Source organism: Micromesistius poutassou (assembly GCF_964030765.1).
Source record: "Micromesistius poutassou genome assembly, chromosome: 3".
Lineage (NCBI taxonomy): Eukaryota > Metazoa > Chordata > Actinopteri > Gadiformes > Gadidae > Micromesistius > Micromesistius poutassou.
This window is the reverse complement of record NC_140273.1, coordinates 22,807,254-22,825,071: the sequence shown is the minus strand read 5'-3', so window position 1 is coordinate 22,825,071 and position 17,818 is coordinate 22,807,254. Positions and strand designations below refer to the sequence as shown.

Here is a 17,818-nt window from a genome sequence, read left to right as displayed (position 1 = left end):
GTTCTCCTCCTAAAGATAGACGGACCAGTAGACGACGTTGAAGAACAGGAAGGAGAAGGGGAAGAGCGCCCGTGCGTACAGGTCGACCCGCTTGGCCGCGGCGGGGATCACCGGTTTGGGAGGCGGCGGCTTCTTGTTGGCTTTGCTCTTTGACTTCCCGAGGGCCCCCAGGACCTCCACAGGTTTACCGTAGCAGTCGAAGTTGGAGAGCTCAAAGTCCCGGGGCAGGGAGCCCACGATGCTGAAGTCGTTGGCGCGCAGGTCGGACTTGGAGGTGCAGACTTTCTTCCGAGTTTCTACCACCTGCAAAGACGCAAAGGGGGAAGAAGGGTATGAGAAAACAAAGGGAAATATTACATGTGATATATTATATTTTATAAAACGGGTGGCTTAAATCAAGCGATCTGATTGGTTCCCAACTGGTGTATATTGAGCGTATACACACAGCTATGACGCCCGTTCAGTTTACGGAGTTCAGTATCACTCCGCGCCTAACTCTAACTGTTGTTTATTTATATATAAAAGCAATAGCATAGTTCACTGAAGCCTAAAAACATGTTGATTGCTGGAGAGGGTGGAAATGTTGTAAAGCAATAGGCACACGGTGAGGCTAAATTGCCGGCGAACCGAGCTACCGTCTCTAGCCTTCTCTCTGAAGGACGCTACAGTGTGTTGCATAGCAACCGCCGTACACTTTGCAGGCAGCCAGGAGGGACTACTTTTTTGTATTCGTTAAAAAAAATGCTTTTCCGACTTTCTCGCTTTTTCAAAATTGAGGGTGTCTATGACTTTCATTTCGCCATACTTACGTAACCGTTTTATAAAAGCAATAGATCACTTCAGTCAGTGATATACGGTCATTATACCACAGCCTGTCGTGATCTATTGCTTAAATATATATATATATATATATTATAAATGTAAATATTAAAATAGAATTGTGGTCCACCACATTCATTTTGAACCGATGCATTTCAACGGGGTGTACAGTGGACCGATTCGTCTGGGAACCAGAGCCTGTCCCGGCTTTTGTTTTATGTTCTCTGGGTCTATGGGTTTGGCTCCCCTCCTGTTCTGGCAGATTTCCAGCAGATCAGGCCTGAGTCAGACCCATCACGCATTCATCTACTACTGGGCCGCTTTGACGTGATGACACAGAAGACCACGGCGCCCTGGACAGCTGCTGCTGTACCACGGCTCAGTGCTCTGGTAGGTCTACCCAATCGCATCCAGGAGCATTTTGGTCCACACCCGCCGTCGCAAATTGGTCAGGTGATGTCAGGATGTGTTAAAGGTGCCATGACGTGCCACCAGGTGTGGAGTGTGATCAGCCGTTACAAGCCGTTTCGGAAATCTGCCCCTTATGACATCACAGGTGGGCGTGTCCACCTAGATGTGTGACGGATAGATGAGCAGCGTTTGCTACGGTCCACTGGGTAGGCTGGTAGACTGATCTATCCCAGCACACATCTAGGTGGACACGCCCACTTTCTGCCTTTCTAATCTTGTAATCTTGTACTAATCTTGTACTACCAAACTACAAACAAACTATCTTTGTTTTCAATATAATGACCAAAATCTTTTATCGTTTTATAGCATGCTACTCTGTAGAAATGGATCACCAAGGGAGATAGTAGGCTTTTGACAGAGACGAAATCATGTGTTGAATGAACACCGTTAAAGTCCGCAGTAACATCATCTACTGCTACGTTTGTACATTCTGAGGTACCACCATGAACCGTTCTAACAATGCAGATGTTTCACGACGTGAAGTTTTTTCAGCCCCAATGCAAAAATGTGTCCGGCTCCTCCCCTATAAAGGGAGGTTATGTTTTGAATCTATTTTTACGTCAGTACACACATATCCATATTGATCAACACCGACACTGCTGATTAAAAGGTAATCAAACTTAAACATTTGGCATTGATATGATCCAGATTGTAAAAAGAAACAAAGAAGAAGAGCATTTGTTGAAACTGTGTTTTTTTATCATATCTTGTGTATTGAGGTAAATGTTAACGTCTAGATTAGCTGGTTATTCTTTTATTATTCAGCTAAACTGACAAACTGACGTTTGATTTTGCCTCGATAGACCTGCTGGTCTGTGCTAATCATTATAATCATAATAAATTGTTGATTTTTGGCCATATTTGTAAATCAATTTCTGCCCAGCCTACGACAGATTGCCCAGCCTACGATAGTTGCAAATTGTACTTTCCTGTTTATTGAAATACTAGTACTAGTACTAGTACTAGTACTAATACTAATACTAGGTACCTGCAGTGTGCTGACATGTATCGGGGTCCCACCAGTGCCATTGATGGTGTTCTTGGCTTTAAGGGCCATCTTTCCTTCTTTCTCAATCAAAGCTTTTTCCTTTGTAGCCATTTTTGCTTTCTCCTCCTCGATCAATTTTGGACTGTTTAACATCACCTGGGGATAGATAATTATAGACAGCAAAGACATTATAATAGACTTGCAAGGAATAATTTGGTATTTTGGTATATGTACTGAATGACCATTGTCCTAAGAAATGCAATACCAACACACACTTTCATTGCTAGTATTTATAAAGTGCAACTATAATAAACAAGAATATGTTATATGAATAAGTGAAACTGTACCTGAACCACAGCGTATTCCACAAGTGAAGAAAAACCAAACAGCAGACATGTGATGAGCCAAATGTCGATGGCTTTCACATAGGAAACCTTTGGAAGTTCTGATGCCAATAGCATACTTTCACTGGACAGAGAAAGCACTGATAAAATACCTAAAAACAGAGTTAATTGATTATTTTTTTGTACAGTGTAAATTATATGTGTCCTTGTATATAACAAAACACATGAAAATTTATTTTAAAAAAAAATGTATTGGAATGAATGGAAGAAGTACCCAAAGCCATAGGAAAGCATGAATGAATCATATTATCTTTGTAAGGCTGAGTCTTTTACATAGCAAGGCTCAGCAATGGATTCACAGTTACCTTGTCCATGGTTTGATGAACTCACCATCAGAATGGATGAGTTGGATAAGCACAGTGGATGGAAGGGTAGTGGATGGCTGGATGCATGGATGGATAGATATAGATAGATAATCCCAAAGAGCCAAATAATGTTCTTTCTCATTGTACATTCATTTAAATACCACATATGTTTTCAATTTGTCAATTTATGTTCCATATTTATTGCCTATTGGGCATATGCAATTATTTATGGTCCATCAAAGATGATCACAAGCATGTTATTTTAACTTATTCCATGGCGTGGAAACATAGCGCTGACTGAGAGGAGTAAACATTTATTTCCTCAACCACGTCAGCTGGCCAAAGTTCTGCTAAAACAACCCTGGAAACTCGTTAAATACTAGCATTTAACAATATAGCAAATATAAAGAATTCTGCTTCAATAGGACTTTTATATAAAGCTGTCCTTAAAAGTAAAGCAACTAATGTCTGGCATTTGTTTTCTCACATCGGGGAACTCGCACAATGCTGCTAGTTAAAAAGAACTCACACAATGCTGCTAGTTAAAAAGAACTCGCACAATGCTGCTAGTTAAAAAGGCATTCGAAATTTGCAGACGTAGTTGATAAATATTTTGATCTGATTCAGCAAACAGAACCAAAACTTGATTACAAAAATATTTAGCCTACAAAGCATTGTTGTGTATATGATTATGTATTTATTCTGTTTGAGAACGCTCAATTAGTCTGTATAAGAACTTCTCCACTTACTGGAGTAGTAAGGCAGTGTTTGTTCATTCTGTATGAACCTCATGTTAACTTGGGGCGTGATTAGCCGGACCTTTATATCTCTCTGGTTGGACCTAAGACATACTTTGATTCTGTCTTTTGGAGACAGAATCAAAAGTACGAAATATCCCCCTTGTATGTTAATGATTTGCAAGGTGGTATAAGTAGGATAATCTACCCCTAGATTAACTACAAGAATGACTGCACTGGGACGCGGTGAACCCCGCACAGGGCAGTCCTCTAAATCTATCTTGATTATCTCGATTATCTCTGACTTGTGGTCCTCTGTGATCATCTGTGGTATATTGGTATTTTGTGGTATTAATGATATGCATCCTTTTTTTTTTTTTTATCTAAGAAAGTCACAACATTCCTCAAATCTACAAAGTTCACGCATATATCCATTCAAAATGTATGGTCAAACAATGCATTTTAACTTAATTCATGGAAAAATAACATGTGATGGGTATTTTCTATTTTGTAATACATTTTTTGATTCTGGGATCTATTTCATTACATTGTATTCAATCACATGGCTGCTTCTTTTTGATTCACTTCTTACCTAACGGGACCCTAGCAGCTGAGGCGTCAGGATTGATCCAGAATGACAACCAGGACAACACGACAATTAACAAAGTGGGAGCATAGACACCCATCAAATAAAAGCCAACTTGCCGACGCAACGTGAAGATCACCTCAACACAGGTGTAGTATCCTGTGAACATAGAGACTCGCTTTAGAGAAACACCAACACGGTGGAAACATGACCAAGTCCAACAGTAGATTGTAATGTTACCAATAAACAGTCCAATATATCGTAAATGTTACCCTTGGGTCACCGCGGTTCTGAGTGCAGAGACCACCACCAACAACATATTCATGGGGACTGAGGCGGGACGCTTTAACCATGGACACTCCCACATGTGGGTGGCTACGCGCATCATAAGAACACTTCTACAAACAGCTCTCATTCACATGTCTTTAAGGGTCCATTCATGTTTTGTCCAAGCCAAGGAGACATTGCTGCACCAGCCTCATGAGCAAGCAGGCCAAGGATGGACACCTGACCGTGGAAGTCCTTAGCCCTAGCAGTCTTAGACACAAGCCCCAGGTGACCTGGAGGTCTCCTCTGTGTTATAGCTACTTAAAGCAACAGACGGCTATGGGCCATGGCATCAATCAGGTTATTAAGCTCTTTAACTTTAACACTTGTTTAACACTTTGGCAGCTTCATTTACATACTCCATAAGCATACACAGAGCAGTCATTGCTTAAAGTCCCTTATATCAAGTAGGCAGTCCTGGCATCCACTGTCAGTGCTTGTTAGGCTGTGGGACTTGGCTCGTCTTCCATCAAAGAGGTGAACCAAAAGACCATGGCCATGGATGTGCTTTTGATTGTTTTAAGAATAACAATGCACCAGAGTAACAATGCTTACAATGATCATCTGTATCTCTGACCCAAGTCTGACTGCCAAGGGGGAAAAAAGACCAATCACTGTGTGTCATATATGATGTGTTAGAGGGCAGATACATCCCTAGCATAGGGGTCCAAAAGCCAAAGGGGGGAGAACTGCAGAAGTTTAAACATTGTTGTTGTTTCTTCACCCGCTGAAGGAACTCTTCATTTCCACATTTCCAAAATGTTCTTGTGGTCTAATATATTTTGGTACATTTTCTCCATGTAATTTTATCGATTTTAACACAGTGTTATGTATTTAAGGCATACTTAAATATAATTACTTACCTGTTCCTTTGTAGAATTTAGTGCAGTTTCCATATCTAATATCTTCTTGTTTGATGTCAAACTGTGGCAATGCAATTTCATCCATCTGAACAGGATCAGACTGCCACATGAAAACTAGATCACTTGTCGTATAACCAACTAGAAAAAGAAAACACATCATACAATTAATCTTAGCATTTTATTTAAAATTTTCCCATGAGGTTAAAGCAAAAAAAAACAATCAACAAAATCATTGGTTTTGTTTTAAACTTGGTATGTCTTAAAGTTTGGTCAACATAGTAGACTATACCATTTTGTCACTGTTACAAACAAGTTTGTGAATGTTCCACTCTGATCCTAGTGCAGGTAGCTCTTTTTAGAATGCTGTTCGACATCACAACAGAGAATGTAGTATATACTGGCGTTATACTACCGTAATGTAGTATATACTGGCGTTATACTACCGTAATGTAGTATATACTGGCGTTATACTACTGTAATGTAGTATAACGCCCGTGTGGCCCGTTTTAATCGTTCATTATGAAGCTCACACACGACGGAACGGTTCTTATCCACCATGTGGATAAGAACTTTAGCCCGAAAACAATTACTTTTTTTTTATCTCATAGTGTTCAAAGTCGAGCTGTTACAGTTCATTTACACTTCAACCATACATTTTGTCAGTGTGTGCATTATGTGACGACCCTGGTGAGTCTTTGACCCCACCCTTGCTTTGACTCCACCCTGGCTGTTTGGTTTGCCTGTCCTCTCTCTCTCTTAATAGGTGATGCAGTTCAGGTGTGCCTGATTGGCAGCAGGTTAAAAGCCTGCATTCACAACAGTCAGGGTCTCTCCCTCCTCCCGGCGTGTTGGTGTTCTCTGTCCTTTGTTTGGTTACACATACTGACTTTGCATGACACTTTTGGGTTACTTACATTTAACTGATTTACACCACACTTCTTTATCTTTATTCAATTTAATTCTCTGTAAAATTATCTTCTTACTTTAATAAATTATTTATTATTGTAAAACGGCCTGGTCTCCCCCGTTTCATGTTTCATGCTAGAGCCAGCATGTGACAATTATGTGAGTATGTTGATTCAATTAACAGGCCCCTATTTCAACATGAGCTGCCATTGTGCCATTGTGAGCCAGTTCAAAATATAAGTTTGGGACAAAATGTAGTAGTGCCTTCAGCCGTTAACCTTTAATCTGAGCGAACAAGTAGATGGATTTGGCTTATTATCAATATTGAAGCTAGTGGTGAAACAATTAAGGGACAACCTGCTATACACCAGGTCTCTGTTTACTCCGTCTAACATGAACTGTTCAAGTTCCATCTATTCTAATACGGATAATCAATACAGTCTATGAATGTAGTTTACCTGCAAAAACAAGAGGATAACTACAGAATAATACTGCTTATGATAAATAATAAATAATGCAACGTTGTGGGACTCTTCTGACCGTCTCTGCAGCGTGCCTACAATACTGCTGGACTGCTCCTTTTACTTTCGGCCAATAGAGACGGCTCATTATTCTCTTATGTTTTCTTCATACCTCGCCTTGTTCTCAAGATGTATACTGAGTACTTTGTACCCTAATGCGCAATCCATCAGCGAGTCCAGAACCCTGGTGAGAGAGCTGAAACATTTAGCAGAGCACCGTAGGAGCTGCCTAAAAGCATCAGAGCATCAGCCAAAGACCCGTAGTGGGCATTCGAAATAAAGACCTCTCCAAATGGCTACAGCTCCCCGAAGACCTCGCCCTGGACGTGGCCGGATCGAGGGTGAGAGGAGCTGCAGGGGGCGCCAAGTGGGTGGCACGGTTGCACGGTGACTTCACAGCGAGCGGGTCCTGGGTTAAGTCCAGAGGGTCGGGCCTATCTGTGTGGACTTTGTCGATTCTAGATGCGTCCACGTCGGTTCCCTCTGGGTGATCTTGATTCCATCCGCGCCAGAATGAACCTGCATGTTAACCCTCCTCTCCTGACCGCAGTCAAGGCGAGGGTGCTTCATTTGGAGATGGTTTACAGGCACTACCCTCTGGGCCAGCCCACTGATCCTAGCGGGGAAGGGTGCAGAGTGCAGAGGATGTGTTTCCCAAAGGAATGAATCAGTATATCACGTCAAGTCAGCCACCTGCAGGAAGAGAGCGTGATCAGCCACCGCAGAGAGCAGACTTTGAGGGGGAAAGGGCGAGGCAAATGGCCATCACAGGTTGGTCTGACCAGATTCAGAGCCAGGATCAGGGACCCTGGACAGGGTAGAGGGCGGGGGAACGCGTCCACAGTGCTGACAGAGTACCCGCGGTTGTATGTGAGCGCATAAGCAAGGATGCATAACAGCATACCAAGGATGGTTTGATACTCATGCAGTCGGTTAGGGTTTAAGGCCTACAGCTAGATTAAACCTGTTGACCAGCGTTCCCAGAGATAGATGAAAAAGGTAAGAACCGTTTTATAAAGTCAAGTGGAGTGAGAGAGAAACTGGAACAAAAGCTATTCTACCAATGTATGACAATAAATAACAGTTAACTAATGGTCTAGTAATCATTTACCAACGGTGTTCATGTTAACTACGTTAATTGTTAATGCTAATTGCTGCATTGACTAATGTTGATTATTTAATTATCGTACCCTTATTGTACAATTGTTGCATAAACTTTAAGAATTTACCAAATGTACACATATTTTTGGCAATAATTTTTCTTTAAAGTCGACAGTAGAGAGACCCCAAACAGCCCCAGACATCACAGACATAATAAGCTCAGAGTGGCATTACCGCCACAGAGTGTTGAGGTACTACCGGCCACGGCTGAAGGATATACTAAGGCCCCGTTTACACGAGGACGCTTGCGGGTAAAAACAACAAAATATTTTAGCAGAAGTGCCGGTGACGGCGTTTTGGGGCTTAGAAACGCAAAAATCTGAAACCACCCTCCAGAGTGGAAAACTTGAATACGCTCCGCCGTAGCGTTTCCGTCTACACTGCCAAGACGCAAAACTCTGCTCGGATCTGCTCATGTCGCGTACGCGTTTACGTCACATACATGCGCCAGTACAGGGAAATAAACAAACATGTCGGAAGAAGGAAGATTCTACGCGTGCGCTCAGACATGGCGGTGTTGTGTGACAGTGTATCACAGCACCACCTGGCCGCCGCCTGGCATGCATACCCAATCGAATTCCACACACTTTTGCGTCACCGTATGCACGCAGATTTCCTCCCGAAAGCGCTCGTCTAAACGCGGAATAAAAAGTGAAGACGCGACGCCACTTTTGCGTCGTCTGTTCAGACCGTCATCATGTAAATGTGGCCAGAGAAATGCCCTTAAAAGCATCTATACAGGCATTTATCCAATCTAGTTAAGAAAGAGGGGAGCCAGCATTAGGCTAAACTGTCTATTGACTAGCGTTAATGGATGAGAAATATTTAGACCGAGAAGAAAACACCATCTGATCCCACACGCTCTCAACCTTTAAAGTCTGCATCCAAATAGAAACAAGACTGTGTGTAAACGGGGAAGCATTTGAGGTTACCAAACAGGAAGAGGAAACTAGGACAGGCCGTAGAGGAGATTCATGCTTTCCTAATTTGGGCTTCAGCTGAGAGCCTTATAGCAGCACCCCCCGGGGAGCTTGGCACAGAGTGTGAACAGGCACCGCTCCAGAAGCCCCTCAGGACTCAGCCCGGGACAGGACTGACCCAACCACACCCCCTACAAATCCCTCCCCTGGGGAAAGTGGTGGACAGTCTGCTGGACGCTGCTTACGTACTGAAACTAAACTTTGTAGCAACCAGCGCACTGGACACCACAGTAGCCAACAGCCGGAATGATCAGAACAGAATGAATGGAGTGGAGAAGCTGTCCAACCCCGTCATCCTGAGATGACCCGGAGATTTAATAAGGGATTCAAACATAGAGAAATCTGAACGTGGTAACCATTTTTTGAATTGAGGCCAAGAGATGAGTTATACTCAACAAGATGGGAAAAAAAAAGAGACAGCGGCGACTAAGTGGAATCCACGGTACAGCAGTGGCCATCAGTGATGCTGCCACGCTGGACAAACCGTCCCATCTCGACCCAAGTACCCGGAACATGACACATCTGTCATTCGTCATTCGAATCGATGGCCTTGTTTACTTTGTAGCCCGTTGTTGACGTGCTACAACTCGGTTATCATCAAGATGAAACAAAGACAAACATAGAGAGAGTGAAAAAGGTAAAGAGAGAGAGAGAGAGAGCTGCAGCCAGCAGCCCAGCTCATAAAGCGTTCAGTCCTGCAGCGCAGCGAGGCTAACCGCTGTGGCTCTGACACTGGCAGGACGACGTGGAGGGGAGGACTGTCATCGTCCAGGGTGGCCTGTATCTTACACCACCACAGTCACCTCTCCCCTACAGTCCCCAGTGAGTCCAACTTCCCTTTTCACCAGCTTGTCCAGCCGCAGTGTCCTTGTCTTTCATGCTGCCTCCCCAGCAGACCGCAGCATAACAGAGGGCGCCTTCCACCACCGACTTGTAAAACATGGACAGTATTTTACTGCACACGTCCTAAGGACCTAAGCCTCATTAGAAAACAGAGCTGGCTCTGTCCCTGGACCAGTCCAGCTTGTTGTCCAGATGCGCACCCAAGTATGTGTGAGTTTGTACCCCCTCAAATGTTGACTGGCTGAAGACTGGGCTTAGACCTGTGAAGATCCACCACCATTTCCTTGGTCTTGGAGTTGTTCAGTAGGAGGCAGTTCTTATTGCTCCAGTTGCTGAAGGCCTTTGTCAGGCAAATCTGTGTCTTACCATTTACATACATTTACATATTTACTAACTATTCTATCAAGTCCATGTTTGTCTTTGGTTGTTCAGAGTAGCATACTGCAGTTAAATCCCTTGGCTTCAATGTTGCCCTCATCTTGCTGGAACCGGTTATTGGGTAAGATTGATGTGGGTGGGCGTTGCAGCAGCAGTGATGCTGGTGCACATGTGTGTTGGAGATGCAGTAGGGGACGCTGGAATGATGGAGGGTGAATGGCTGAGGCTGGGGCAGGGCAGACATTGGCCACCGTGTAAAACCTGTTAAGACTGATTGAACTCGTTGGCCTTGTCCGCGCTACGCACTGCTGCTGGGATACTACGATGGTCCTCGTTCCCCTCAACACCTCTCTGGTGTTGAGGTACTGCAGCAACCTCAGCATGTAATGCTGCTTTAATGACCCCTTCAGCTCATGTTGCACGCAATCAGACTTCTCCCGGTCTCCATCCCTGAGCGCCTCCTGTCTCTGGTTGAGGAGTGCCTTGATGTAACTGGTGATCCAGGGTTTGTTATTGGGGGTGGGCTTAGCTCAGGTCGTAGAGTGGGGTGACCTGTAACCATTGCTAGTTCGACCCCTGGCTCCTCCCAGCGAGTCGAGGTGTCCCTGAGCCAGACACCTCAGCCTAACTGCTCCTGACGAGCTGGCGGTCGCCTTGCATGGCTGTCTCTTTGGATAAAAAGCTAAATGCCATAAAATATCAAATTTAATAAATGTTATTGGGAAACAGTTTACAATCCTTTCTGGTAAAACAGTGTCCCTACAGAAGTTAAGCTTATGGTTATGGATGACTGCACTACTGTGCAGTCAACCATTCTGTCAATGTCAGTGTCCATGCTGTTACCCTGTGACCCTTGCAGTATGCGTTCCAATCTGTGCACTCAAAATAGTCCATTAGTGACTCCCTGGAGACCACCTTCTGAATGAGCAGGTGGTCACAGGCTGTCTTAGCACACAGGGTTTGTAGCAAGACTGAAAAAACACCAGATCTGATCGGCCAAGTGGAAGTAGAGATGAAGCAGTGTAAGCCTCCTTGACCTTGGCAAACAACAGATCAAATGTCATCATGTGTCATCAAGTGATGCACCCCTCACAGTGTACACTCTCTGGTTCTCCACAAGGGCCCCCAGCTCCTCACTGTGGTTGGGCCGGGAGTTGACGTTCCCCTCTGGGGATCGATGGTAGAATCCTACATCGCCGTCTCCTATCTCGTAGCTTAGTGCCGGCACAGTGTGGAGCTACAAGGACAGGCTGCCTACCTCAGAGTACGGCGTGTCCCTACCTCAGAGTACCCAGGATTATGCCTTCTGCCTTACTGCTGTATCCCTGACATGGTCACTTGTATAGGAATAATCAAATGTTGCTGCGGCTGTTTTAAATTGTGGGGCTAAATTAAGATTTTAAGTGTGTGTGTGTGTGTGTGTGTGTGTGTGTGTGTGTGTGTGTGTGTGTGTGTGTGTGTGTGTGTGTGTGTGTGTGTGTGTGTGTGTGTGTGTGTGTGTGTGTGTGTGTGTGTAGAGAGCGAGAGAGAGAGAGAGCGAGAATACACATAAATATATACTTACAACTCTCCAACTGCATTTTGCATTTCTGTGTATCCATTGGGAACAGCATTAGGTCCAGAGGACAAGAGAGTGTTACAGACAACCTAGACACACACACACACATTCCATTGCATCAGCATTTTCTTTTATATCGCTGCTAGCCCCACTTTATAGACAGGATTTTAATTGATGCTGCCTTTGATGTAAGTATGCCTTTACTGCGTTGTATTCCAATGATATTTAGTATTTTTGTGAGTGTCTGTGTATTGTTTGCTTCTGTTTTCAAGTAAATATTAAATATTGCACTTCCATAAATAAAAAAAAAACTTCCATAAACAAAAACTTCTGTGTGACTTCATACCTCATACTAATCAAAACGTCTCCATTTCTGAATATGAATAGAAGTATGTTGTCCTGAGTCACGTCATGGAAGTTGGCATTTTTCTCGTTGGCAAAGAAAAGATCAGGTTTCCACAAACACTGAAACATCTTGGGATCAACAGTTAAGGAGTCGCTCTTGAAGTCCGTTGGAAGACGCAACCGGGGATCATTCCACCGCTGACGGAGAAATATATTCACTCTATAGTCCTGGAGATTGGAACAGATGGAGGCAACGTTTAATAAGACAGATAGACATTTGTGACTGATTATGAGTGCGTGTGCAAGAAGACAGGCTGAGATATTTACCATGGTGGTTTCCTGAATTGAGCCAAAGCTGTTTATGAAGATGTTCACCCTGGATTCTACTGGGATGCCTAACAGAAACACAGAACAAACTCCTTGAACAATTTAAAGGATGGAAGGATTTAAGTATGAATAATATACATATGGTTGGATATGCCATTGAAAAGCCTAATATAATCATCCCTGTTTATATACATATTTCCTTTGGTATGCATCATTTCATAATTTCCCCAAAAAATGCAAGCCTTTTAAAATAGCACTTCATAATCAGCTATTTTAAATAATGCACAAATATCGAGCAATAGCACACTTCATGTCGTAGTATTACAATCAGTTAAGCATTATATTTAGTTATACCCAACACTAAAAAGTATTAGATATACAGTTATGTTATTCACAGACGGATAGTTTGGGCGGGAGTGAATCAATGTGTTGCTCACAGTACTACAATGGATTAGAAGTGTACCTATTTACAAAAAAATGGTACAAAATGATCCATCTTTCATTCTCTTAGACAGATGGAAAAGGACAAGGAAGGAGTTTTAGGTGAAAGGTTTAAATTTAAAAAGTTGCCTGACTTTGCCAGATTTTTGGAGAGAACAAAAGTAATCTGCACAGTTTGCAAAGCCGAATTCAATTACCACAGAACTAATTTGTCTTTGAAATATCACCTCAAAGCAAAACCCAAACTACAGCGCTTCACGGTCTGAATCAGAGAAGTGTGGTGCTCGACAAAACAAGACCTGTAAGTGAAAAGGTAACTTATGCTTTGAACTTAAGTGGACAGCTACACACTGAGGGGCACTGAGGACGAACATGCTGGGGCAAGCAAAGCATGTCGCTCTCACAGTATTTGAATTTAATTTATTCTACATTTCATATACATTTTCATATTTCATATTTAAATATCCATTATTAAAGCTTAAATTTAAAAAATAAAATAAGCGATTAATCCTGATTAATCACAACAATTGCGATTAATTAGTAAAAAAAAAAAAGTACTTGATTGACAGCACTTATATATATATATATATATATATATATATATATATATATTTATTTATTTATTTATTATTATTAACTGTTGCCTGTTCATTGGGGTTGTTGTTGTTGTTCTAGGGCTGTAGTGGTTATAAATAACATGGACATGGTAATATTGCTAATATTAATACTACTGGGAATGCACTATTATTTGCCAATACACAATTGATGGATGTAATTTGGCCTTTCCAGAGCACTAGCACTGAGGATTCACACCACGCCACTGGCAGCATTGGTAATCCTCAGAATGAAGCAGACAAACATTTTGCATCAAATACAAATTTCTCGCCTTAAAGGTTAGCCATGAATTGGAGACCAGCACTTAATAAGTTAACGAGGTCCCTGGCCGCTGGCCTGTTGGACGAGCAGCCCACTGCTTCCAGCTCCTTGCAAAGGTTTGGATGAATGCAAAGAATGAATTCCCCCATAGGGATTAATTACCTTTGAAATTCGGCCTGATTCTTGGGTCGTAGCTGACCATGAGGCGATTGAGGATGTTTGACGTAGAATTTGCAGGAACTCCAGCCAACTCTTCTGGGGACAGCTGTCTAAAAATCCATTAATGTGTCATTAATTATAGAAAGGGCATTTCAATCACTTTAAGTCCTTTACCAAAAATATGAAAACGCAAAACAACAACCATTACACCATTACAGAGGGATGTATCCAGTACAGAACTACCAAATACATTGTCAGTCAGATTGTTTGTCAAAAAGTATCTTCACATACATCTCTCAAAGTAAGCTCATAAACGATTGGACTTTTAAACTGTCATGTCCTGCTTGCTTGTCCCTTATGTACACCTGTCCTGTCTGGTGCATGTTAGTGTCTAAATGAATGTGTTGGTGCTGCATGTCTGTGCTCTATGCTGCTGTGTATTTTTGTGCTGCATGTTTGTGCTTTATGCCACTGTGTATGTGCTTTTGTTGTAGGTGTGTTCATCCTGTTCTAATATACTGTTTTGTGCACTTTCCTGTAATGTTTTATGTACGCTGTGTTGTATTGGCTGCCTTTTTTCTGTTTGCCATTGTCGGTCAATTCGTTCTTACTATTTGTTCATACATGCTGTGAGAAGGTGAAACCCTCCCCCTTCTCACAGTCTCGCATGAGAGAAACTATTATTATTATTATTATTATTATTATTATTATTATTATTATATTGTGTATATATATTATAATTGGGATGGTGTGAAATTGGACTTCCGCCACGGTAGGGGGCAGTGTGGTAATGAAATCTCAGGATCATGCCATCAGGGAATAGCCCAGGGGGTGTTGATATAAACAGCTGTTTTGTAAATATCTATAGGTTGTGCACAAGGTGTGGGTATGTATATATTTGGTGATTGTTTATTTAGTGTCATGTTTATTTTGTATTCACAGAATGTACTTTCTGGTCAGTTATGTAGGATTGGTAGCTTTAGCTACAGAATGTTCCCCCAACTAGTGGTATGGCCCATACGGCCTTGATTGGTCCAATGCATTTCCCTATTTAAGGGCTGCCTCATTTGGTGTTCGGAGGCTGAAGGTGGTGCTGGCTTGATGGGAGGCCAGTGCGAGAGCGGTATGTTTTGGTTAAGCTATGTTATGCTATCTAGCTTATGCTTGCTGATTTATGCAGTCATTTTCTTTTCTTTTGGAACTTTGCTTTATTTTTTTGTGAATGTTTTGGAAGAAAATAAAGCTTCACTTTTTTTTGCCCTGAGACAATTGCCCTCATTTTTGCCCACACTCTCTGAATCTGGTTGGCCAAATCCCAGATACGTGGGGTGACCACGCCGGTCCCTCACACATGCCTTTTATTTCAGTGCTTTAAGGTTGCCTTTTGAATATCTGGCCGGGGACAACAGATGTAAGCTAGCCTCTTAGGCTAACTCTGGCTCACTTACAGTTTGACTGTTGATTAGTGTGAAATGTCCCTGAAATAAACCAATAAACAAAATAAAAAAATTGGAAAGAAAGTAGGTGCATGGTCTGAATTCTCAACTGCCCTTGCGTTGGATTACGATCAATTCCATGTTGATTCTGTAAGGTCATGGCATACATGTACGTGCACAGCATGTTTCTCGAGTGTGGAGACATTTGTATCTTCCTCATGGACACTCGTCGTGGATACTCACGCTGGGCACACGACTTGCTTCCCCTTTTTCCCTTTCTTTCCCGGTCTTGCGATGGCAAGACTCCAGCAGCACATCAGCAACCACAGCCAGACAACAGGTCTGACCACCCGAGCCATGGTTCCTGCAACACAGAGACACACATTTCTTTAGAGCAATTCTGTCGTGTGCTGTTGTAATGCAGATAATGTATATATCCTCCATGATTGCTTGTCTGCAAGAATTTGAGTGTACTCTAAATGATGATCATCAGACTGATAAAACGTTAGGGTACGGCCCAACGCCACTGCCCTGTGCAGACTGGTTTTAATTATGTGAACTTCAAGGCCCGCTGGCCTAAACGTATATCTAACTTCCACCTCTATCAACTGAGGTGGAACCTTCTCAGAAAGATACACTGGAACCCGAAAGGACTATCTTAAGGCAAACGGCAGTGATGTCATGTCACCATCCATATATATGTATATATATATATATACATAGTACATTTATTTCGTGAATGTACTAGTAGTAGTTTTTTAGCACTTCTGCTCCAGATAGCGTAGTAATGTTCCTGCAAGTGTTGTTAGTGTTAGTGTCGAAGATGGCAACAGTGCCACTGCCCCCCCAGTTTGTAGCGAAAGTGATAGCTCCTAAGCCAACCCCGACTGTGATGATAGTGAAGCTGTTGAAGTCAGTGAAGTCGCTGACGCCTCTCTCCAATCGGGGGAGCTCACTGTTGGACAGAATGCTGCCCTTCAGAGGGTTTTTGGATGTTTTGGGGACCCACGTATGGGAGCAGGTTCAGGAGGAGGGGACAGAGATGGTGGAGAAGTGGTGGCCACTTTGTCAAAGAAAAGACCAAGAAAGTAGAAAACCATGCCAGGTGAGATGGCTGAAGAGTCCAAAATCAAGTCATGGACATAGTCTCTGAGACACATGGACACAGTCACTGAGAGAGCACCGTGGTACATTATAGGTCACTGAGAGAACCGTGGTACAGACAGGCCTTGCTCTTCTGGACCCCAGAGGGGGAATTCCAGTTCTCTGCCCAAGTCAGCCCTTTAAGAGCTCAGCAAATGCTCGTTGAAGTTTGACAGCAGGGCCACCAGAGAACACAAGGTGAGCTTAAGAATCTGGAAGGACAGTGGGAGAGGCTGAAATGATCAGCGCTGGAGGAACGCAGAGCCATGGTAGTGAGTCTGAGGACGGACCTGATGGAAGTGAAGTGGCGATGATAAGTAAACGCTGTTTGTGGTGACCAGATACTGCTGAGGTACAACAGGTTTATGGATGCGTGCCACATCATAGGCCTTGGATACAAGATATTGATATTATTGGATGGCCCTCTCAGTTACCTCAGTAGCCTGTGAGGATTTTCTCCATATTGAAATACATGAAGCTCTCAGCCAGGAGCACCTTGAGGCTGAAGGCCACTGAGAAGGACATCTGGATGGCTTTGGGTACAGACGTGATCGCTGTTCAGAAAACTTCTGACACATTAAGGTAGGACATTTTACTCTTGCACTGCTGCTACTTTTTATATAATTCATTCATGACATTTTCGTCAGGTCTTCAACACACAATGTTCTTATAATAATAGGTCACTTGTTTTATTATAAGGAATAAACTTTAATTAAACAAACTTTAATTAAACAAACAAACAATTAAATGAGGCTAGGTTTACTGAAAGTTCAACATAGTACAATAAACTAAGCTTGTCCGTGGAGCAACTAAAAAATAAATCAATGCACCGCTCCTTTTTCTCCTCTGACGCCTCCTTTAAGAGTTTACGCTCTTGCTCCCCCCTTTGGTCCTTCTTCCGTTACACAGCTAAATTATGACCTCATTGACACACTCCATTGCTCCATCTTGTGGTCATGCAACTGTAATACAACATGTTTGTATCCTACGTTGACATGTAAGATATCTTACGTTCAGATTCCATCTTTGCAATCTTTTCTTACAGTTATCAATGAATTCAATTAGTGACGAAATAGTCCAGTCTCTCACTATGTTCCCACACGGGGTTTTCCATGTGCCTCGTGTTTTTCATACGCTGCGTCATTCGTTTTTGTATTTCAAATAAACAAATAAATTAATATCATATAGTTATCACCATGCCTGTAGCCAGCTATGAGTAACCTAACCTAGCCCTGGTGGATGGG

At 42.7% G+C, this 17,818-nt stretch overlaps 1 protein-coding gene across 1 annotated transcript; it reads right to left on the bottom strand.

Annotated features, from left to right (window-relative positions):
* Positions 1-9: 9 nt before the first annotated feature.
* Positions 10-17,598, bottom strand: LOC311341157 (glycine receptor subunit beta-like; the record flags this gene model as incomplete). Its single annotated transcript, XM_084466047.1, has 13 exons — positions 10-303; positions 2,279-2,434; positions 2,626-2,774; positions 4,317-4,469; positions 5,501-5,638; positions 11,854-11,936; positions 12,194-12,420; positions 12,520-12,587; positions 13,999-14,105; positions 15,675-15,795; positions 16,441-16,580; positions 17,047-17,128; positions 17,586-17,598. 13 exons carry the CDS (start codon positions 17,596-17,598, stop codon positions 10-12), a joined length of 1,731 nt encoding a protein of 576 aa, XP_084322173.1.
* Between the last annotated feature and the right edge of the window lie 220 nt (positions 17,599-17,818).